This window comes from Anopheles arabiensis, chromosome 2, assembly GCF_016920715.1.
Source record: "Anopheles arabiensis isolate DONGOLA chromosome 2, AaraD3, whole genome shotgun sequence".
Taxonomy (NCBI): Eukaryota; Metazoa; Arthropoda; class Insecta; order Diptera; family Culicidae; genus Anopheles; species Anopheles arabiensis.
In genome coordinates this window covers 95,650,667-95,674,417 of record NC_053517.1, presented here as the reverse complement: position 1 = coordinate 95,674,417, position 23,751 = coordinate 95,650,667, and the positions used below count along the sequence as shown (strand labels likewise).

Genomic DNA, 23,751 nt, shown 5'->3' with positions numbered 1-23,751 from the left:
GATTAACGCACCGAAACCCTTTCCAAGTTCCAAGCGCAGGTTGTCACATCGAAATTAAGGAATAGCAAATGAAAAAAGATTGTTTGTTTAGTTGTTATTAATTGTGCTATTGTTGAATAAAATTAAGACAATAAAATAAAGTGTCAAAGATAAAATATAAGTTAAACACGAAACTGTAAATGGGGCCCTTTCCGTTTTAAGTTCGTAGGCTGAAATTTCAGCCTATCAGCTGCTTGCATTGTATAGCAGTTTTCGAGCAGCTATCTAAGTGGATATAGTGTAAAGGTGGGCTTATCCCAAGGTGTATGAATTTAGAAGGCTGATTTTTATCGCTTCTGCTTCTCAATGAAGATTTTAAGAGTGTTTTGAGTATTCGTCAAACCTCAAGAAAGCTTATTTGAACAAAAGTTTTCAACCATCCTGTCATAAAATAATATTCAAATTTGATTATAAAAAAACATGCTATGAGACCACCTGGACTGCGTACTCTTTGATTATGGATTCCATCACCAGATCTCTTTAATGCACCTTGGGATAAATGTTTTTATTTTTATCGCTTCTGCTTCTCAATGAAGATTTTAAGAGTTTTTTTAAGAGTTTTTTTTTTCTTGAGTCAAACCTCAAGAAAGCTCGTTGGAGCAAAAGATTTCACTCGTTCTGTCAAAAAGTGATGTTCAAAATTGGTTTTATAAAAAAATGCTATGAGACCACCTGGACTACATACACTTTGATTCTAGATTCCACAACGGGATCTCTTTAATGCACCTTGGGGTAAATGTAAAAAACACCGTGTTTTCGAGCAGGTACTCGAATCTAATTCTAACTTTGAGGCTAGAATAATCTAGAATAAAAATTGCAGGCTAGTTTTTTGTGTGGTTTTGTATGAAGTGTTTACATGATTTCAGCCTCCAACTGTCAAACTCCATACAAAAACTGACTAGAATCGTGAAGGGCCCCAATATTATGTTTTGTGGACTAAACATAAACGAGTAAAGAAATAAGTTGTAATGGTGTTCAGGAAAACAGGAACAAAAACAGAGTACAATGACAAAAAAAAAAACAATTAATAAAAAAAACAGAAAAATGGAGTTTTTTAGCTGTGTTTGTTTAGAGTTTTGTTGCTGTTATTTTAATTTGAATTATATTATTTTTTAACGTATTTTACGCTCCACCCAAACCATCTGTACGCTTTATCACCGTCATTAATATCCCTCACGGGATAATAATTTGGAGCATAAGAGAGCATGAGACTGTGAGTGTGTGTGCAAAATGTATGTACAAGTGACGATCAGATGTGAAATGCAACACTAGCAAAACATTCGTTTATAGCGCAAAAAGCGACGAACACTGTGCTCGCTGCTGCAGCATCATCACACACAGAGAGAATGAATGAGACAGAGCGAGAAAAAGGGATATGGAAAAAACACGGTGTCTATATTGTTGCTGTTTCATTTGTTATTGTTTGTTTGTTTGATCATCGTTTTAACAGTACAAGTAGCTTGCACAGATCAACCAGTTTTGCAAGCTCTGTTTTTGGCTGTTTAGGCGGCAAGTAACGACGAAGACGACACACACACACACACGCGCGCGTATGTGATTGGAGGGAAAGAAGCGGAAGGAAAGGAACACGCAAGCCACTTACTTGAACTTTCCGTGATGGTTTTCGGGCTGCCGGGCTCGATCTCGATCTCGGTATCGATACACACGGAGGCGAGCTCCTCGATGCCGACCGGTTCCAGGTGCTCGGCATCGATGTTAGGGACGACGATCACCACATCGCCCCGGTCCGATGGCTGGCCGGTGCTGTTGCCGACGTACTGTGGCGGTATCGAGCTGGAGAAACGGAAAGCAAAATGATTATTTATCGTGAAAAAAGGAAACGTCAACATCGCACCCCGTACCTCAGCGTGACGCGCTTCTTAATCCTGTGCCCCAGATCGGAGAAGCCGCGCTGCATTGGTGGACGTTTCTGCTGCAACGGTTGCTCCTCGAACGTTTTCGCAATCGGTGAATTCGGTTCCGAAAATTGTTTATCTACTAAAATAGGCTTTGGCTGCTTGGCGAGTGTGTGTGGGAGGGGAGAGAAAGCAATACAGAGATAGAAAGGGCGTCAGTACGATCGAACTGGTGGGCAGGCAACATGCAAAGCACAACACTTACTTTCAACGAACCACTAGAACTAGTTGTCACAGATGTGATTACAGCCGATGCACCACCGCCTTTCGGTGGCAATGATGGAAGGTTTGGATTGTTGGAATGTGATGTGTCAGGATGTAGTGGAAGTGATAAAAGACGCATCCGATCCTGCATGTATAAATCTATAAATGAATCTACCTTTGTCTCTATGTCGTCAACCTGCACGGTGTAAGAAAGGGCGAAAAGAAATAAAAGCTCATTACAAAAGCGGAACGAAATGCTTTTACGCTCTGTTTAACTCACTTGTCTTTCAATTTTCACTACGCGCGAAGCTAAACTAATTTTCGATGCATACACATCTTTTGATTTCGATCCTTGCTTGCCAAGAATTTGGTCTAACCTGAAGGGGCGGTTTGGAGTGGTTTGGGACGATCCCGTTCGCGAATGGAGTGGAAATGGGGGAAAAAATAACGTTAGATTCCGTTTACGGTTGAGTGGTAGCGTTGAGAGAGAGAGAGTGGCACCGACAAGGCACAGCCCCCGGGACATTTATTAGTGAGTGGCTGTCTGTGAGTGTATGTGCATCGATAGATGCAGTTTGATGCATACCAAGAACGGGTTTTGCTTACAATCGACACATAAACACATGACAGCAGTAGCAAATGTAACGAAATACACAAAATACGCTTGACAAAGCAAACTCGAAACACACAAAAGGAATGCAAACAAATTACCAACTTGAAAGTACGAGAGCGACGTTACTGCACATAGAGCGATTGCTCGGTGACGTTTGAAGCTGAAAGTTTCGCTCTGTTTCAAACGCACAAGCACGGCAGCACTAGACAGCATAGAGCGCGCATAGAGATAAGGATTCGTGATGCAATCCAATCTGCATATCTGTCTGATTCGAAAAATGGGCGAATACGTTTGCATATATTCCCAAGCGGGGGTAGCGCGATGTAAGAATGGAAGGTATCGATTGAAATTGAACGTACGACGGTTGGTTGGATGCAGTCAATCGAAAAAGGGGAAAAAAAGGAAAGAAACGGTACGGTTGCATTCATATCGCTGTATGGGGAATATAATGATCCCGTACCCGTCGTTGCAGCCGTCACCGGCGGTGTCTAGCGTGATAGAGATGAAGTTTTTCGGTTACTTCAATCGAGCAAAATGCATCGAGAATACACTGAATAAAACATCAGTGTCACTTCAAAAAAGAAAAAAATGTAGAAAAATGAACGATCGAGTGAGCGAATAGACGACGAACCCTTCTCCCGTGCAGCGCGCGCTACCGTGGCTGACCGAGTTTGGCTTTATTTTAACATGATTGGTTTTGGTGGAAATTTACTTTTATCACGAAAGCTTCCATCCCATTATGGTGCCGTTTTGGAGGTACATATGAACGCTACTAGTTTGTTGATTTGTTTTGTGTTGTATACGGAGAGAGAGAGAGAGAGAGAGAGAGAGAGAGAGAGAGAGAGATAAAGACACAAAACAATCGAAAAACAATTTCACACTGCAGTGAATGACGCTTCGTGCCGCAATATTGCAAATTGGTAGCTGTATTTTTTTCCGAAGCAAAAGTTTGCTTCCATAGCGTGGAGGTTCTTTGTTTGCAGCTTTTCGTGTTTCGAGTTTCCTGTTCCATGTACAAAGCGTTGCCCTAGGTGAACATGTTATTTTCTATTTTGCTAAAGGTTATTTACGGACAGGACAATGAGCAGACACAAAAGGAAAGAAAAAGTCATAGGTACAAATTGAGGGAAGGAGGAAAAAACAAACGAGGACAGACAAAGGATGCAGAAGCTTTAACAATCGGAAGTTATTTGACACGAGAAGCATTATTATGGCAAGCGACTAAATAGGCGTGAGTGAGTAATAAATGGCCTGAACGGGCCAAAAGTAAGGCATAATAGTTTTGCAAAACATGCACTAGATAGATACACATAAATACACATTACATGAACTTCGAAGCTAAAGCAAGCAGAAACTAAAAGGCGTGCAACGAACATTGCACAGGTGGTAATCAAAGAAGCGATTAAAAGCACACTAAATCAAGCACCGAAAAAGAGCAAATAAATAATAAACAGAAAAATAGAACATAAAAAAGCGACATAAAAACCTCAAAATCGTGTGTTTTTAGCGTTAGGTAAAATATATGTTTTTAATCAAGCACGAGCTTTAATGTTTGCTTTTAGTTTTCATTTACAAATGAGAACGTGGTACATACAAGTACGTGTTTATGTGTTTTTTTTTTACATTTTGTTTCTCCTCATTTTAACTTTGGCATTTGAGGGCATTTTGGCGAGAAAGAGAAGAAGCAATCCCTGCACCCCAATTGAAAAGCGACTAGCGAAAGCTATATAATCACCGTGCGCCGGCAAACATTACAACTCTAGCACAACTACTTCGATGAAAGCTGTCATAACATGGCATTTATGGTATGAATGGCAGGGAGCAAGCAAGTTTTCTAAAAAGCGTTGCTCGTGGCGTGGTAGGGAGAGCGAGTGAAATAGAGAGAGGGAGAGAGGGAGAGAAAAAAATATGAATCAGGAAATGAAGCGGCGCTTTGTCGACCGGTGACGGCAAGTAACCTCAACGAATGAGGTTAAACCTTTGGTCCCTACATGTTCACCACCGTTGCCGCGGGTGGAAAGTAGGACCCGGCACGAAATAGAAATAGGTCATAATGGGTGATTTTCTCTTTTTTTTTTATGCGCCACAGCACTGCTTTCAAAAGCGACAAAATGTGGTTTTATTTCTAAGCGTGTATTATCAGCATAAAATGGCCCCCGGGGGGGTTTATTTAAAGTTTTTCAAACACGGTATTTACGCTAACTTTAATTAAATCGCATTGCAGACAAGGTAGCAAAGGGTAATTTGGTACGCCCCGTGCTAGCAAAAAGGTAGCCTAATTTAGTGTTGGGTTGAAAGTTTTGCTTCGAGGCATGCTGTAAGCATTGCCTGAAAGCTGATGGAAGCTACTCTTCACTTACAAGAAGAAGCGTACGAGTTTCCAGGGTGCAAAACGCTTAGCAAAAGGCGGAAATGGCGCTGTTTACAATGCCGGCACGAACGACCGCCCTAAAAACCTGACCACATCAAAAGCAACCCAATCTTTGTGATGTTTTATCGCACGACGAAGCTACACATTAATCCGATTAGATTTCAGTTTGTCATCGCCTCGGTGCAAACTTTTGCCACGTTCATGCTCTGCCGGCTGGTATTGATTGTGGTGATTTGTTTAGAAATGTCATCCCATTACTGGGTGAATCGAAACTTGAGAAACAGACCGAGAGGGAGGAGTTTATTGTGCGACCGGCAGCACGCTAACGGCACAAAGACGGCGTGCATTGCTGCCACTCGGTAAGCCTATTAAATACATCATGCGTGGGTAATGGGTCGTGTAATCGGTGACAGTTGCACTTCATTCTAGGATCGAACGGGGAAAACGGTACTACAATGTACATGAAGAAAGCCATGAAGTGGGGACAGCACTTTCCGAGTCCGACTTGCTACTTTCGAACACATACACATTGACTATGCATGGCAAAACTACACAACAGCAACATGCACTTGGCTGGGGTATGGTGGGTGTTTCCCTTCTCACACCACACCCGAGCACTCGATGGAGAATGGAAATGGTTGGTATTTGTTCTGCTAGTCGATAGGTAAGGATGATAAGCGGATGAAAGGAATAGGGAGAGTAGTTTTCTAAAGCTTAAAGACGGGTGAAGTCGGGAATTGTTCAAGGTTTTTTCAAATGTACAGCGTGACTAAATATGCTTTTACACGTCCGTCAATTTAGATCGATTTAAAGTACTCATATTCATTTACAAATTAATTGTTCATCGACAGTTTGATACCACAATTAATTAAGATTTTCTTTAAACAAACGCGACTTCGTTCTTGTTGTTATTGCAGTTTATTGCACTTATTTTAGTTGCCATTATTGCAGCCGATGTAAGTATTTTTAGTATATTTTAAACTATTTGTACACCCTTATTTAAAAAAAAACAACTGAAAAACTGCTTACAATTTCAATAAAAACACAAATAAACTTTTTTTGCAAAAATCTTAAAATAAAACATATCCAGAAATATAAATGTATAATAAAATAAAAATATAAATGTATAATAAAATGTGTATATAAAATACGTATTATAAATAAAAACAGTTCAAGCAGGGAGGACCATAACAAATTTGAAAAGTAAATGAATACTAACAGACAGGCAGTGTTTAAAAATTGAACAAGTTTGCTTGTAATAAAATTTAAAAATTAAATACTAAAATTGATATCATCAAACAATATTACTTAAAAAACAAATTAATTTGCCTTAAATTAAAAATAAATGTAACTCAGTAATATGATCAGATTTAACATTTTATGGATAATTTTAAATCGATCTAAATTGCAATTTCTTAGCATTTTTATTAGGAAAAAATCTGTATAAAAGTACATGTGTACCTAGATCTTCCGAAGGACCGACCCAAGATAAACCTGTATGCGTTTGATGTACCAGTGCAGATGGCTTGTTGATAAAAACATCCACATATTCGCAAGTGCTATACTCCAAGTGCCCTAATCTTTCCGAAATAACCCTCATACGGTACGGATATGAGCATGGCCATGAAATGAAAGCCCGAAGACAGGTACGGGCTACCGTACCGCCACTTCACGAGGAGTGTTTTATTTCCTGCTCCATCGACCGGGCGTGTCGGAACATTTTTTTGTATTCTGTGAGCCTTAGACCCGCTGTCCAAAATTGAAGCCGCGAACTTTACGCTTCGCGCAGGAAATAAAACACGAAAGTGTACGCGCGTAAAGCAATGATGTTGATTTACTTGTAGCGCTGCTGCGAACAGCGTCGCGACAGCGTAAGGGTGTTATTGTTATTCTTGCAGAGGGGGCAGCACACACGATAAGCGTGTCGAAGAAAACAGGCAATCTACCATCGAGTACGAAGGCTTCATAAAACGGGCCTGCCCCATACGATACGGATCACCAGCGAGACTGGAACGGCGAGCGCGCTCTTGAGCCTCTGTGTGTGTGTACGCGCGCACGCTTGTGTATGGGTGTGCGTAGGTGTGTTTAGGCTGTGTTTATTTACAAAGTGTTATTAGATGGTGCAGGAGGAGCAGTGATACGGGTAGGATGATTGCCTATTGTGTGACTTTGTGTGTGTGTGTGTGTTTTCGGGGGTGGGCTTGATTGAGGATCTGGAATGGGTGTCCTTTACATGAGGGTAAACGGTTTTTTTGTTTGTTTCTATTCTTTATACTGCTGCTGCTGTTGTTGCTCCCCATTTACTTGTTTGCACTACTAGCGCTGTTTTGTTTGATGTTCTACTGAGGCACGGCTGTAACTATGGCTTAACATAACTCGCGCTGGCTATTGGTAGGTATATGTACAGGTAAGATGGAACGGAACGATGTTTTTTTTTATGAACGCCCGTTCACTGAGCGCTATCGATCGGCAAGTGCAAGAACTTTGCGGGCATAAACCTTTCTACGCCAACAACTCTACTCGGTCTATCCGATTCCGGGCGGAAGTAAAACAAAACCGAACGCACAAACTGTACACAAACATTGGCGAAAAGTCGAATCAACAGGCAGAGCTTACAAACGTCATTGATGGATTTTTGTTGCTGTTATTGTAATTATTATTTTTTGTTTGCTTTATGATTAAATATTGGCTTTGAAGGATGATATAACAGCAAGCTGGTAACATTTATTTTTGAGTTGTATAAGTATAAAAATTAATTAAACACTCATAAGGTACATTTACGCCAAACTGCTGAATAAATCCGGAAGCTTTCTTGTACAATACTTGACACAATACAACTGGGGTATTATGTATATGAAATATTCTTATAAAATAAATACCAAAACAATACACTTTACAATGATTACATCGAGAATTAAGACAAATGAAAAAGAACATCAAACAACATTTTGTTGTGTTTTAGGTTTGGTCGACAGTTTATTTCGCTCACAGGCGCATTTAAAGGAGGTTCGGTTGAGGTTGATTGAAAAGGATTTTATGAGCAATTGGTTTTAAACATTTTACACAACTTGTAGATAAAAATGGATAAGATGAACGACAACCGCTGCTACACACACACTGTACTGGTATTTTAAAAAGAAAATAATTAATAAAAACAATACGTCTTTCAAATGCAACAAAAATACATCAATGACATTCAAAACTATTCGCTGTAAGGGATGGTTTTTGGTTTTTGAGAAATAATAATCATACATTTCATTAATCTTTCAACGAAATGAATCAAACAAAAAACAAAATTGTTAACAAACGAGACGCACACATCACGTTATGATTGTAAAACTATTCTAAATAAAAGTACAACAGGGCTTTTGGCTGAGCGGAACAATACCAACGATTCAAATCGCAAAGTAAAGCAAATGAGCATACACATTCAAACGCTGCTGATTACGCATATAATAAGGTAACTGATTTATTAACGCATTGGTTTGGTTTTTGGGTTTGATAACAACGTTTTTGAAAGGGGAAACCAAAAATGGCGATAAACAAAACATACGGACGGCTATAATTTTGTACAAAACATACGACAAATCAGTTCGAATTAGCTGTAAACACGCAATCTCGAAACAACGAAATAACTGCCTAAGAGGGGTAGTAACGCATTAGGAATCGGTTTGGAAGGTTGAACATAAAAAAACACGCAAACACACACATACAGACAAAGAATCAACATAAGAAATAACTGAGCATTAATTCTCCAATGGTCCAAACTGCTTTGCGTTTGCTATTGTTTTGCGATAAAAATGATTCGAAATATGTGAACAAATAAAGAGGAAACATAAAACAAGTCAGCCCAATATTTATACTTTTAGTTGCCCTTCATTAAGGCATGAAGAATCATTGAGCAAAAACTATAAGAAAGTAACATTAGAAATATCATTTACAATCAGCCATTCATAGGGATGCCGAGAAAAGGGGAATGCGTATTGAAAAAGAGCCATCAGAGGCGTTAAAACGATGCAAACGTGCTGATTCACCACCGTATGACAGGATCCCACGCGAGCAGTGAAGAATACAATTTGAAGGCATTTGTTTTTTTTTTGTTCAAAATAAAGCACGTAGCTTGGAAGCTCTTCTGGAAAAGTTTAGCATTCGGCTAGGGTGCGATCTTTGCCTCAGATCGTAGACCGATCGTACACAGCGAGAGGGCAGAGAAGCAAACGAAACGGAAACAATCTATTGCAGCCATTGGATGCTCGATAGGTCAATCGAAGGCAAAACATGAATAAAAGTAATGAAGTATAAGTAACGAAGAGCGGAAGATAGAGCGAGAGAGAAGAAGAGCTGAATAGAAAGATATAAAATTGGGAACCAGAAGAAAGTAAACGCGAAAACTTTGGGCAGTATACAACCGTTCGAGAGCAAAAGTAACGGAAAAGAAAAATGGAAGAAAAAAAAACCGCTTCAAATACACGACCAAATAAGAAATGGATCAATGGAAAAGAAGAGAAGAAAAGAAGAGAAAAACGGAAGTACAAAAAACAGTTTATAGCAATGCGGAATAGAAAAAAAGGAGGAAGGAGTGCTCTCACCTAAACTGTAGGTTCCTGACGCGGGTCAGCAGATCCGCATGTCCCGAAGTGTACTGTTCCATAACATCTTTCACATCGTACGGTTTCTGTGCCTCGCGGAATTTTTTACGTGCCACGAAATACTTTAGCTATTTGGAAGGAGGAGGAGGAGCCGCCGTGACGTAGAGGGGGGAAAGGGTGGTCGAGGGTTCGATTGGGAAACGGTGTCAAAATGTGTCTCGGTGTGATGGAGTGATTGGAAGGTCCATGTACACATTCGTGAAAATATTCGTGAGATGGAACGGTACAATGTGCGGACGGGGGGGGGGGGGGGGGGTTGTGCATGTACGCAAACAAGTGTGGTAAGTTAGGTTTTGGTGGTGGCGGTTTTTCGTACAACCCCAAAAGGTATGCAATTTGTGTGTAGTGTAGCACGGTGTACATATTTGTTATGTTGTGTGTGTGTGTGGTGGGTTTTTATCAATTATGCAAACAATTTAATTACATATCGAACATATGTTTTGTACACCGATAGGGGATGGGGGGACAGAGAGAGAGAGTTTGGCGGTGTAGCCGCGGGATGTAAACCACATTTTATACGCGATGCGACAGCATATATCGGGTTTAGTACAGAGACAAACAAAACAGTAAGAGACGAGAGTGAGAGAGATACAGAGATAGAGAGAGAGAGAGACAGAGAGTGACAGTGTGATAGTGAGTGAATGGGAGAAAGAGAAAATAGAAGAAAGAGTGTTATGAGTAATCTAGTATGTCGTATAGTACACGAATAGTATTGATAGAGTGCAAGCACGGTGAATTTTAGCACAGCAGGTTGGCAGTTTAGTCGACAAATAGTCGACATACGCTGTTTACATCGATTGCGGCAGCTCATGTGATGACGATGCATGACGGTTTGGCTTATTTAGTACAGCAGATTGAATTTCTTATCACACTTTTTGAGCAGATAATCACCATAATCAAGATTATTATGTTTTGAGATTGTATTTCTTCGAATTACATTTGGCACCGAAACAATCAATCCAACGAAAAATGACCTCGATTCTAATTCGTAAGGTTGGATCTTTAGATGAATCTTTTCCAGCAAAATACTTAACTTTAAATTGTAACTAACTCATAAAACATAGCAAAGTCTCTAGAATGCGATTTCAACGTCAATTTAAATATGCAAAAAGTAAATAAAATTCTTTAGTACACATCATTGTACTAATAAAGACTCCAATTTTTGTTATCGTAGTAAATTCATAAAAAATACAAGCTTCTTACTCAACTGCTTGAGCTTTCAACAACGTTTTCTGGAGCTATTTAATCTATAATGAATTTACATCCAAATCAAGTAGTTCATCCTAAGTGTACATCAGATCTTCAAAGCCAAACAAATGGTCCATTCCATGCTACACTTTCTTCCTGATGTAGAGCTAACTTTCACGTACTACCTACTCTAAGTGAAACGAGACTCTCCCTCTCTTCACACAAAACCAAACCCAATTTTGGCTAACGTACCCCATTGCAATCAGAAATACAATCACTGACCACTATGGCTAATCGTTTCCCATAGTTTTACGCTGCTCACAGTACGCCCGTCCGTCCATTTGCCGTACACAGTACACTGGACGGCAATACATCTTCTTACCGACCAACCCGCCACAAACCGCACAGCCACTGCTAAGTTTACTTTCTAGAGTTTTGTGTAATTTGTATTTACAGCACTGTTTGTGCACACAAAACCAGGGGGAAGTCCCACAACCTTCCGGCAAGTTAGCAGGTAATGAAAGTAATAAGCAAGCGGAACGCTTCCCTTTCCATTGAGCGGCATTCACCCTGCAGGGGGATGTGTCCGGTTTGTCTTTGGACAAAACATGTCTATCGTCCCGGGTGCGTGCACGGCACGGAAGATGTTTTTCAAACTTCCCCCGGAGCTAGGTACCGAACGCACCAATAGGAAAGAGAAGGAAGCCAGCCAACTCGGTTCCGCCTTGGCTCTGGCAGCTCGGCTTTGCGATGATTTATACGTCAGCAGGCAAATATTTGCACGGTATAATTCGCTTTTGCACACTTGCTTCCCACTAGCAGGGAAAGCGATTCGATTGGAGTGTGTTTTACTGCGGGTTGGGGCGAAAATGTAAGACACCGCTGCCATCCCCAAGAGTTTGTGTTGCTGTGCTTATCTTTACACCGCGCTAGAAGTGCTTTAAAAGTTGCTGCCGCTATATTTGTTGTGAAGCCTTCGCACCATTTCGCTCCTTCAGCCCACCGGGTAAAGCGTTGGCGTTCTTTCGTACGAAGAAGTTCAGCCTCTGCATTCCCGAAGTGCGAGCTGCAGCGTAGTGAAAGAGCTTTCCACGCTTTCCCTTGCGTATTGCGTTTCCAACTAGTTGGTCAATAATTCAGCACTGCTTTGCGTTGCGGGCCGGCTCACGGTTTTTAAGTTTCATTTCCTGCTCGACGGGGTTAAGCTGAATCGGTGCTCGGCTCGGACTAGCGTGGTCCTGGTGGGAAGCGCAAGAGCATTTTATATATTTTTTATTTCCAGTCATTTCATTCACTCTTAGCACAGCACAGCTCCACAGCTCAAAAGGACAGCAGCATAGAAAAAAACAGCTGAAACACACGGTGAAGCGGAAACGGAAGTGAATACAAAAAAAAAACAGTCAGCCCCTTCCCTTCATTTCACCATAGTTGACCCGCAGCGTAGAGTGGCAAAGTGGTGACCGGGGCGCTTATTTGTTATGCGCATCAAAGTATCCGGTCTGGAGTCTATGAATAATTTACCGCCGTCCGGGAAGAACCGTCCGGGGTTTTCGGTTTGGTTTTAGCCCAGCACCAACATCGTTGGCCTTCCGGTAGCGGGAAAGTGGTACGATAAGAAGGAAGGGAGAAGCAGAGCTTGGAAAGTAGTTTTGCCAAGATTTTTGGTATGTAGTTAACCCAACGGGGATGATAGTTGGGGCAAATCTTTTTGCAAATCATTTGCAACCATCTCCGATGCAGGTCCCACCACATAAATGGTTATGAATCCATGCATTTACTGCTCGATTCGGGAGTCATCTTTCTGCAGCACAGACACTTTCGGTACCATGCCATTGTGCAGTAGTGGCACGTTTTGCGAGCTTCCGCCTCGGGTCCAGTTTGTTGGAAAAGGGGAGACATTAATTCAATTGTACAGTACAGTTCCAAATCGGACAGTTTAAGGGGTCGAGCTAGCCTGCGTTGCGAAACTCGTGTTTGCACTTTGCACCACTACCGGTGGAGCGGGATAATAGGAAGTTTGTTTAATTTAAACACAGCACGCGGGCAGTGAGGTCGGTTCAAATTTGTACCGTGCCGTTCGTTTGATGGCCGGTGGCAGTGAGCTGGCGGTGGTTGTATTGTGGGTGTTAAAATTGTAATTTACACTCCCCGTGGATTAATTCTTGCCCACTGCACCTGAGCCGCTTTGTGGAGTGGTTTGTGGCTTTGTGCGTCACTTCGAACGCGTGACTGCATACTGCTTCGGTGCTGCCTGGCGGTTGTGGCCAACTTTGGTAAGAAGTTTAGTTGCGAGAGGTGAGTGAATGCTATTAAATATGCATTCATTTGGTATTGATTTGAATGCAAGAGAGAAGCGACCGATTTTGTGAAATCCTGTATCAAGCCAAAGTAAAGCCAACCCTTGCCGGTAGCTTTGTTGTAATTCTAAAGATGGTATTTATTGAGCTTTTCCGAAGCCCTTGTTAATAGTATGGAGGGAAAGAAAACGATGAAGAATGGGGAAAACATAAAACCAAGGCACGGAACAGTAAGGAACACGCTGTCTCGCTGTGCGATGAAATATTACGGGGTGGCCACTACCGTACGAGAGTCGGGACACGTTTTAGATAGAACGAGGTGGGAGATGGTTAGATATGTTGCATGTGTTGCAGCTGGACTGAGTCGGGTTGAGATGCTACTGCGAAGAGATAGAAATCAGTGATGATACAAAACAAACACACACATACACACACACACACACAACAGACATTTAAATGGAACTAAAATGTACATAGCCAAACACAGAGAGAGAGTTAGAGAAAACATACGTTTACAGTAAGCGTAACCAAAACACGAATCACATCGATATAGTAGTACGACACAACAACGATAGCATCCACACGGTGAATCGAGCAGCTAACACACACACTGAAACACTCATACACATCTAGGAAGGATGAAACTGTGTGGTTTTGTTGACTGTGGCGAAGGAGGGTGGAATTTAAATAATCGATGCCGATGACACATTGAATGCAGTGAATCAATTCCGATGGCGCATGGAAAACATTGTTTGCATGGTTGTGAAGGATGGTAGTCAATAAAATAAAATACAAAAAAAAATGGTACATCGAACGTACAAAACCAAACAGAACATTGATCTCAACGGACAGAATTTATGTTTACGATTTTTGATCCAATCGTTCGGTGTTTGGTCGTTGGCAGGAAACAGAATTAAACATCGCCATACGCCATAACAACACGTGTTCGATTTGATAATGAACATTGATTACCGGGTTTTGCACTGCTGGTCACTACAGAGAGATCATAAAACGTGCCCAAATCCCAATCATTCTCAGAGAGTTCTTTTATGAGGGTTCTGTTTACACTGAAATTGGGTTCACAGTGTTTGTAGCCCGAGGGTGCGTTAAACAACATCCAAGTAGATTTTGCGATATATTATATTCCGTTCCAATGCGACGTTACTTTGTTTCTCCTGCCTTCACGCAAAATACCGCCTCATTTTACGAGGTCAAATAATCCATTCCGCACCCGTTTTTGACGCGAGGGGGTTTAAAGGAGTTCGGGGACTTGTTCGGTGGGGTTTTACGAAACATCAATACATTTTTCACAATCGTACAATAAGGAGAGTGCTGAAATCCCACACGAATCGTACATAATCGGGCGGTCGGATACGCGCGTGCTGCCCAAAGATTAAACACTACACCACCGCGCACCGGTCACCGGACAGTTCTTACTGTTGTGTGGGGATTTGTGGCTACAATTTATGGCACCACGATCGATTGGGATCGAACGTGTGGTGATTTTTTTTAGTATCCTCCAAACGGTCATCGAAGCGCTATGTATGGTGTGTTATGAACGAGCAAAATTGTCGATAAAATGCACGAGTAGCACGCACATATCAAACACGTGGTGCTTATACGAGTGCTTATAAAAAAAAAAATAGAACCAAATAGTCGTTCCCTTTACAGTCGCAATATCTTACTTACATTGGCAAATTTTAGTATCCCAGCAGTAGCGTGCGTCAGATTGATGATCTACTAATTTTTCACAGCACTTTTGCCATACAAATACTCACACAACAATAGGGACTGTATATGTACACTCTCCAATCACAAGAAACCCATCAAAACCACATCATTTGCATTTAATTGCAGAAAAAACACTCCCAAAAATGGGAACAACCAAATCACAACCACAGGATCCGAGCACCCTACATGGGTGCTATGAATAAATTTACACCCTCCCTACACAGCTACACACCTTTTTATCCGACCATTTTGATCTCGGGTTGAGTGGCAGTGTATGCGCTCTACCCCGGCATGTAGTCGTTTATTTGCATTTATTGAGGGTAGACTGGTTCGGGATAAAAAATGGGTCACTGTAAATGGTTGGATTTAGTCCGAAATATTCCATTCGGAATGAAACGAAAATGGACTGGAACATGTAATGTTAAGCGCCACCAGGCGTCTCCATCTGTTTTTCCTCAAAAAGTAAGGTACCGGGCGTCTCCATCTGGCGTCCCTTCCACGTGCAGCACCAGGCGTCTCCATGTCAAACGCCAAAACGTGCATGATTCTGAATAATCGAACCTTACCTTACATGTGTAAGATAATACGAGTCGGGAATGGTTTCTGCTAGCTACTTTGTTTTTCGTTCTGCACTTCAAACAACACTTCCACGAATTAGAGTGCCAAACCCGCACCAGTGCCGACGGTCCATGGCCATTAAAGCTCGTTAAAGAAGTCAGGCACGAACCGGGTATCGCTGCCGAGTGAAGTGAATTCTCGAAGGGAAGGGCCTAAAAGCTACAAAACTACATCACAAAAAATAATTACACACGCACATGTAAAACAAAAAAAAATACATTGAAAGCATACGAAGCACCGAGAGCGAGTTTCGAGTAAAGTATAATAAAGGGAATAAGACAGACACCGAAAAATGGCAACTTTACGCAAAGCACTTCCCCGTTCATGATCGGATTGTGGCCGGCCCGGGCCAGTACGTTTTTGCACGGCACTGTTTTGGCAGACAGCCATAAAATTGGTTGATTGAATTACATTCGCTGCTCCTGCTTCACAGCTCACCTCGCGCGCCGAGCGGTTTGGCACATTTTTCAATAAAACCCGCCTTGAGAAAGTACTATGGACTTTCGGGTTTCTGGGTGTTTTCGGTTGGTTTATGACTTTGTTTCGCTTTGCACTTTCCCAGGGGCATAAACGCGGGCACACTTACACACAAACACACCGCGAGAGAAAGAAGCCTCGAGTCGTTCGGGTTTATGGTTTAAAATGTTTGCTAAAAGAGCGAGTGAGCAAAAAAAAACCCGGGGAAAACAACACACCAATCCACCGAAAGAAAAAAGCACACAGAGAAAAAATAAACCCCGAAACACTGGCATTTGGGCGTGGAAAATTGGAAATCTGTTTGTTACGGTTTGCGGCCTAATAGCTTCGGCGTGATACAATTGGAAACGAATTGAATTGATTTAATTATTGGCAGAATAAATTCCATCAGGCATGCAGCACACGAGCCGGCTGTATGGAAGTGGAGAAAAAAAAATCACTCCCAATCGTCTTCCCATCGGAAAGCAGCACTCGAGAACACACCGAAGTAAATCACGGTGGAATGTTGACGCACCGCACGCGAGCACACCGGTCCGTACGGGGGCTTTCATTTTGCAATGGTAAATATTTTAAGAGTGATTTAAGCGTCAAGGCAACAGCACGGTGAAGCTATAATTTAATCCCGGAATATAGAGATAAAACCGCTTTTTTTTTTTAACAACCACCGTTAATTGATGAACCGTTCCGCCCGATTAGCTTTAAAGCGAGATTAATGTTTGCGGGAAACCAAAACCGGTGGAGGGAAATGTTTCAACCACCGAAACGACACTGTAATAGTTGCACACTCATTAACCCTTTTAACCCCGTGCCGCAACGCTTCCCATCCGGCCAGATCAAATGGATGAACGATGGACAATTTGCTGCGGTCGAACGGTATCCCTTTACGTTTTACAGCAAACCCATAAAACGGGGCAACATCAACGAAAACCAGCTGTAGATAAGGTGACAGCAGTGTGTGCCCTAATCCCGTCTCGCCTTGTCTTAAAAGCAATAAGCTTACGCTGCGGTACCGAAGCAGTCCAAAGTGTACCGTGCTTTAATGGTTTCAAATCTGCCTTTATGGCTTCACTTTGATGGCGCCGGTACTGTGGTTAAGGTCGGTGTTAATTGTGTATAAAGGAGCAAAATGGAGAAACTACCTCAATAAGTGTATGAAGAGTGTCGTGTGATTGACTGCTCGCAGTATGCAAGTTGGTTGATGTTTTATAAATATTATATAATTTATTTTACAGTTCTTAATCAATAAAGTAGATACATTTTTCAGTACCAACCGGTACCCTTTTTCAATGCAAAGCTGCTCCGTATGTCTGGCAGACTATCTCGGCAGTATCGTATGCAATTATTCGCTGGAAAGGATTCCATCCTAGCGGAAAATGAATCCAATTTCAGGCGACAACGGTTATCGTTGCCATGGTTTAAAAAAAAGGCCATGAGTCAGCGCTTTCACTCACGCTAGGCTAGACCGGGTCGCGTAAAGGTCGTTACGGTTAGTAGTTGATTATTGCACGACATAATGTCACCCGTAACCCCCAAATTCGTTGCCGTGTGTTTTTCGCGTACAGCAGAGTGTTTGTAGCCGTCTACCACGGCTTGTTTTTTTTTTTTTGAATGTTGTTACCGGGAGTGTTTGAGATTTTTTCCCCTGGTTTAAGCTTGTCATATCTGTGCTCCATTCGTGAAAGGATTGCGGTGACACACCTGGATGACCTCCAGCTCAAACCGAGCGCCTGTAAGCCCCGTGTGCCCTTGACGGGAGCTTAAATGATGCGTCTAGTGTGCAGCAGAGTGTTGAATGTGCCTGTCAACGGCAGCTGCTTCCATCACCTGTTTCCTGCGGTAGAGAAGGAATGTCATATTTGAGGACGCTTTTTAACAAGCTTAACCCATAGAACACGAGGAAAAAAGGACGTACGTTTCGTGGAAATCGGTACCCAAAAAACAATAGACCATATTTTTGTGTGTGTCCTCTGACGGTTGATGATGCCCAATTTGCAAGAGATTTATACATCGCCCGGAACACACGGAAAACCATACACGGCTGGCGATGCTTTGAAGATTCACGCTCCCTTGGCGCTACTTCATTATCGTTGCGTGCGGAGCGTACCAAAAATAAGCAACGCCCGGGCGCCACCAGCATCTCAAAAAGCTTGCTCAGCGCTGCCTTCCGTTGTTTTACACGGTCGTGGCTGTGGAGACTAAACGATGTAGGATCACTTTTCAGGGCCACTTTACGGCTAGCAAGACTGAGTGTACAAGGAGCTGTGTGAGAGCGGAAAGGTAGAAAACAGCTTGGTGAGGGTGAACCAATTCCATTAATATCATCCACGCGCTGTTGTCTCGGTTAACCCAAAGGGCCTAGATTAAAGTTCATCCTCCCTGTACGAGTTTGGCGAAGTGTATCGGTTTCGGGCGTAAAAGCTAATTTAAATGTCTTCACATCTTGGGGAACGGCAAAACAAGCGAAAAGCGGCAATTTTGGGCGATTAAAATTATTTCGCAAATCGAGCAGCTTTAATAAGCATTACGAAGTATCAAAAACATCATCTACAAAGCGGGAAGTAAATCTACTTACTAATCGGATCTCTTTTGAAGGTAATTTGTGCTTAAGAATATGATTTGGCACACAAAATGTTTAGGTGTAGTTCTAGATGCTATTATGAAATAATGATAAAATTAAAAATAAAACAAAAATTGTAAATAAACATTTTCCGAAAAAAATAGTATTTTTAATAATTTCATTTTTAAAAACAAAGTTTAATAATTTCCTTTAATGTAATTAAAAAACGCCATAGGACAATAATATTCAACCAGATTTAGTTATTTTTTTTAACTTATCAGTTGCAACTGAAGCAAATAAGGAAACGTATAATAAATCCAGAGACCTGTCTTGAAAACGGAGACTATCCAACTAATAAATTAAAAAGTCTGGAAAAGTACCATAAACTACAAACAAAATAACAATGTTCTTTGTTTGGGAGTTTTCAATCGATAAAAAAACAATTCATTTTTAGCAAGAAACCCATTAAATTCACTTCTTATCGTTCGGTACGGCGTGTTTTGTATTTATGTACTTGGGGATACATTCCGGGCCGCACTGAGTCACTAAGACACAGGCGACAGGTTTACAGGGCCATGTCAATGAATTATCTGCTAATGATAAGCTTGATAACCTATACTACAAACGAGCACCAACGCCTGTAGCATCCAGCCGTCGCATTGAGTTGCCCGCCAGCATCGACAAATGATAAAACCCATCTCATCTCGCCCTCCTCCATCTCTTTCGCACACACCGTACAGCCTATACGCAGCGCAGATAATCGCTTGCCCGACGGACATTATTTGGACATAAATATGACAGATCTGTTGCCATTGTCTAACTTCCTCCCGCTGCTCGCCCGCTTTGTGCTTTGTGCCCGCTGGGTGGAGATTTCTGACGACAAGGCAACGGCCACAGCCCATTGTCTTTGCGCTGCTCTCCCCTCCCCCCGAGCGTGAACGCAAAAACCCGGGGCCCGTCATATTTTAGAGTTTTGTTTGCCAGTCGAAAAATGTCATCTAAAAATGTTTTTCATTCTCTGCTTTCGGAACGCGGCTGTCCTGTTGTACTGTTGTTCGCTTTTTTATGTTTTTCGGTGGATGATATTGATGGATTCCTTTCGTTAGGAAAAATTTATAGCATCATATTTGTCTCCGGGTGAAGGAGGCAAGAAAACAAGGACACCGAGTCCCCTAGCGGCTTATTATGAATGTTCGTGGAACGGCAGTGGTTGTGGTTGACCGTTTGATTGGATTTGTTGGACGCCAGACGCCAGGTTCAGGGGTGGTTCAATTTGCATGAGCTTTACGTCAGCGCTGTGAAGTCTCCGGAGATGAACGGAAAAAGGAGGACGAAACAAAGCAACAAACCGGTTGGAAAACCTGTAACCCCGTGTATATGTGTGTGTGTGTGGCTTTGTAAAACCTAGTGAACCAAACTTGTGCAGCGATAATGGTAATGCCACCGGCAAGCATGATGGTTTCCAGCCAGTTCAATCGATCCCGTGGTTCTTTGGAGCTTGTTCGCTCTCACTAAATGAGGTCACCGAGATCAGATCGTTCTTTCGTGTGGCTAGTGTGTCATTTGGATCTCTCTCGTCAGCAGTTATTGTTACGCTTTACGCATACGAAAGGTGCACCAGCGCCGTGTGTCTTGCTCGCAACGACTTGACAAAGAAACGGCCAAAACCGGCAAATGCTAATGGCATTCGAACAGCCGAGTCCGGGACCCGGAGTTTTATGTTTCTCCAATCAACCGTGTGCAACGATGTTCTTCCTGGCCATTCCGAGCTGGTAACTAAACAGCCATTAAGGTGCTTTCCCGGTACAACTCTCCGTAGCCGTGAGCCACGCAGGCCGGACCAATTCGATACCTCATTACCCGAGTTGCTATTTACAGGACGCAAAGGAACTAAAGTTTGTCTAGACGCGGGGCAATGGATGACAAAAAGTGAACCCACAAGATGAACAACATCCGAGCGGGCTTTAAAGCGCGCCAAGTCAAGCTCCCGCAACGACCAGCGTGAAACATTGATTCGTTTCGTGCCCACAATGTCCCACAACACGAGGGATTCACTAACAGAAAGAGTGAGAGAGAGAGTGCCTACACCGAGCACATAATAGTGAAAAGGCGCAGTCGTAAAAAAAAGCGCCAAACAGCTCGTAAACTTTGCCATTTCACCAAATTGTGGACACGTTTAGCGAGCGGCCTGGCGTTAAATGGTCTACCGGCGGCAGGGCATGCCTTCACACGTCGTACCCTATTATATTGGCAGCTAGTAGATTGTTTCGTACTTGTGCAAGCAGGAAATGTGTGTGTGTGTGCGTTCTAAAACGTCGCTCAAGCAAGCGCGAGTTCTAATAGACTGGCGAGACGCTATTATAGGGCGGGCGGCGTAAATCGTAAAATTCGGTGAAAGAACTCAATTTTATGGCCAGCGGCCAACGTGGTGCACACGTTGGGCGGCGTTGTTAAGCAGCGAAATAGGCTGTCATCATGGCTGTCTAACTTTAGATCGTAGAGTATGAAATATGGGCGCAAATTTGTTGTTCTTTCGATTCGAACGGTGTGTGTGTGGATCAAAAATCGTAAATTTTATCGTAAACTTTTACACAAGACATGTAGACGAACGTTGACGATTATCGAAAACATATAAAAATAATCGACTAGTGTCGTCGAACTTAAAGTTTAGAAATGTCTCGAAAGAAGCACACAACGAAAGTCTGAAGTAAGATGGTTAAATTATGTGAATGTAAGGAAACAATATGAAATGGCAATGAGATGAGAATAAAACAATAACTTAAAATAATATAAATGTAAAAATGATGATTCAAACTTAAATGTAAACGACACATTGTTCAAACAACACACACGCGCTACTGAAAAAACACACAAAGGTTCAAACTGAACACATTCTAACATGTTTTAAAATTGTATTGCTGTAGAGAAAACCAAAACCAAGTGATATGTGGCAAAGGAACCATTCCGTTTGAGTGTTAGTTGTTATTATCATCAAGTAAAAATGAAAAACCAAAACTAAAAAAAAACCAAACAAACGAGAAGTGGTAAAACCGGAGACTAAGAGAAGAAAAGTTACGACAGTATTGCAGTGGAGCTTTGAAAGAGCTTTTACAGGGTGTGTTTCAAGGTGTGAGACGAAGAAGGAAGGTGGAAAGAAAACGTGTCGGTTGCTATGAAACAATCGCAGGTACATGGGGATAACATTGGTGGTACAAAGGAGGAGTAGTAGTTACACTAGTAGAACACGCGGGGAATAGAAGTAAACCACCATACTGAGGTGCCACAATGAGCAAAAAGAAGTGAGTGAGAGTGTGAGGTGTGGGTCTATGTGAGAGGAGAAGTGGTTGTAGGAAAGCGGTTTGCCGAGGTGAGAAACTTAAACGCAAGTTTGTTATTGTTACACACGACTGGGCCAGGTGTTGTAACCTACTCCTTTGATACTTTTTTTAGTATGCAAAACAACACGCGGGTCCCTCTTGGTTAGGAACTGGTTAGCTTATACACACATTCAAACATAACAAACACAACTACCCAAGAAGTAGTACCGAGATGGAAGTTTAGAAGGGTGAGGTAACAGGGAAAGTAAAGACCTTACTGGTAGTGGTGAATGGGGTGGGAGAAAGCGTTAGTTCGTTCGCTAAAAGGGGGGGTTTTGTACGCGCGCTAGCGCATTTATGTTTTGTTGTTGTTTGTATTGATGGCTGTACCTAGTCTGAACGTTTTTCACGCGGCCAAGCAGGTCGACATGTCCGGCGGCGTACTGCTCCATGACGTCTTTCACATCGTACGGTTTTAAGGCCTCTTTAAACTTGCGCCGCGCTACAAAATACTTCATCTGCAACGGAGGGAAGGTTTTGCAAAATTCGAACATTCGGATTCGGTACGGTTTCGGATTTTGGCAAAACGGGGGAAAAACGGAGGAAAAGAGATGTGTGAAGGTGGTGTGAGCAAATTTTTTGGAATTATGAGAGTGTGTTTTCGGTTTGTTGCTGCTGTAGATAAAATCGCTGTAAAAGCCACAGCACGATTGACGATGCAGCTCCCAGTTTTGCGCTCACAATCCCGCGATTGATGTTCCCCGTGGGTTAAGCGTTACCTTTATCCTTTTACCGCCTGCGATCGATTTCGGAGAGCACTCGAACAAAATCGAATTATGTTAATGCCAGGCTTTGATCTGTGAAAGTGAGATGCATTTCGGTGCGTAGATTGGGAGCTTTCCGATGTTTTTCTCCGTTCATCATCATCGTTTAGGGAGCATTTGGGAGTTAAGTAAAAGTCTGTCATGCATCCAAATTGGCAGGCGGCTGCTGCTCCGGGCAGTGTGCACACTCAATTACACATTTTTCCCCCGGTTGCTGATAGCAATGGTAATTGAATTATGTGCATCGATCGATTTTACATTTCACCTCAACGTCGATGTTGCCGTTGTAATCCCTTGCGGCACTTATCGCTTGTCGTAGTAGCATAAATTTCGCTACTTCACCACCAACTAGTAGGTCTCTATTACAACGGACCGGGTACCGTTTCCCTCCCCCCCCCCCCATTCAACTGTTCCCTTTTCCCTGCTAAAACGTGCTGCAAGTTATATATTGGTGCAGAGATAGGCATCATCATCATCATCATCATCATCAACGGTATGGACACTTACCTTTCGGATGAAACGGATGGCCCCTTTGTGCTGATTCGTTAGCTGTACACATCTCGGTTCCTCATCTTCGTCTGCATGCCAAATTCCACCGGTTCAGGTAACACCGGTAGCAGTGCGGTTCGGCATGTTCCGTACGGTACGCAGAGACGTGTGTGTGTGGGTGTGTGAGTGTCAGCAGATTTTTTTCCCAACGATAATACATTTTTATCATTGAACGCGTCGTTGTTGTTGTTTCGGATACAGGCAAGCAGATTAAAATTAATTTTGAACAAACAGAGTGTGCCGTTTCACAAATTCCACCACGTTGCCAGCATGGATTGACGAGGATAAGAGCGGTCCATGGGAAATGGAGCGTTGATACAAGTTTGGACGGTACAGGCGTATGGTTTTTTTGGGAATATTTTTTTTAATCATTTCGAAATTTTCATTTCGAAACAGGCACA

At 42.3% G+C, this 23,751-nt stretch overlaps 1 protein-coding gene across 3 annotated transcripts in view; it reads right to left on the bottom strand.

Annotated features, from left to right (window-relative positions):
* The window catches only part of LOC120894057 (potassium voltage-gated channel subfamily KQT member 1), a 242,049-nt gene that overhangs the window by 21,303 nt on the left and 196,995 nt on the right, over positions 1 to 23,751 (bottom strand). For all 3 annotated transcript variants that reach the window (XM_040296406.1, XM_040296407.1, XM_040296408.1), the window contains 6 exons: positions 23,309 to 23,379; positions 22,368 to 22,495; positions 2,440 to 2,536; positions 2,161 to 2,355; positions 1,902 to 2,053; positions 1,643 to 1,833 (listed from right to left, as the gene is read on the bottom strand). In XM_040296406.1, the coding sequence (XP_040152340.1) occupies positions 1,643 to 1,833; positions 1,902 to 2,053; positions 2,161 to 2,355; positions 2,440 to 2,536; positions 22,368 to 22,495; positions 23,309 to 23,379 (834 nt within the window). The remainder of the gene's footprint in view (positions 1 to 1,642; positions 1,834 to 1,901; positions 2,054 to 2,160; positions 2,356 to 2,439; positions 2,537 to 22,367; positions 22,496 to 23,308; positions 23,380 to 23,751) is intronic.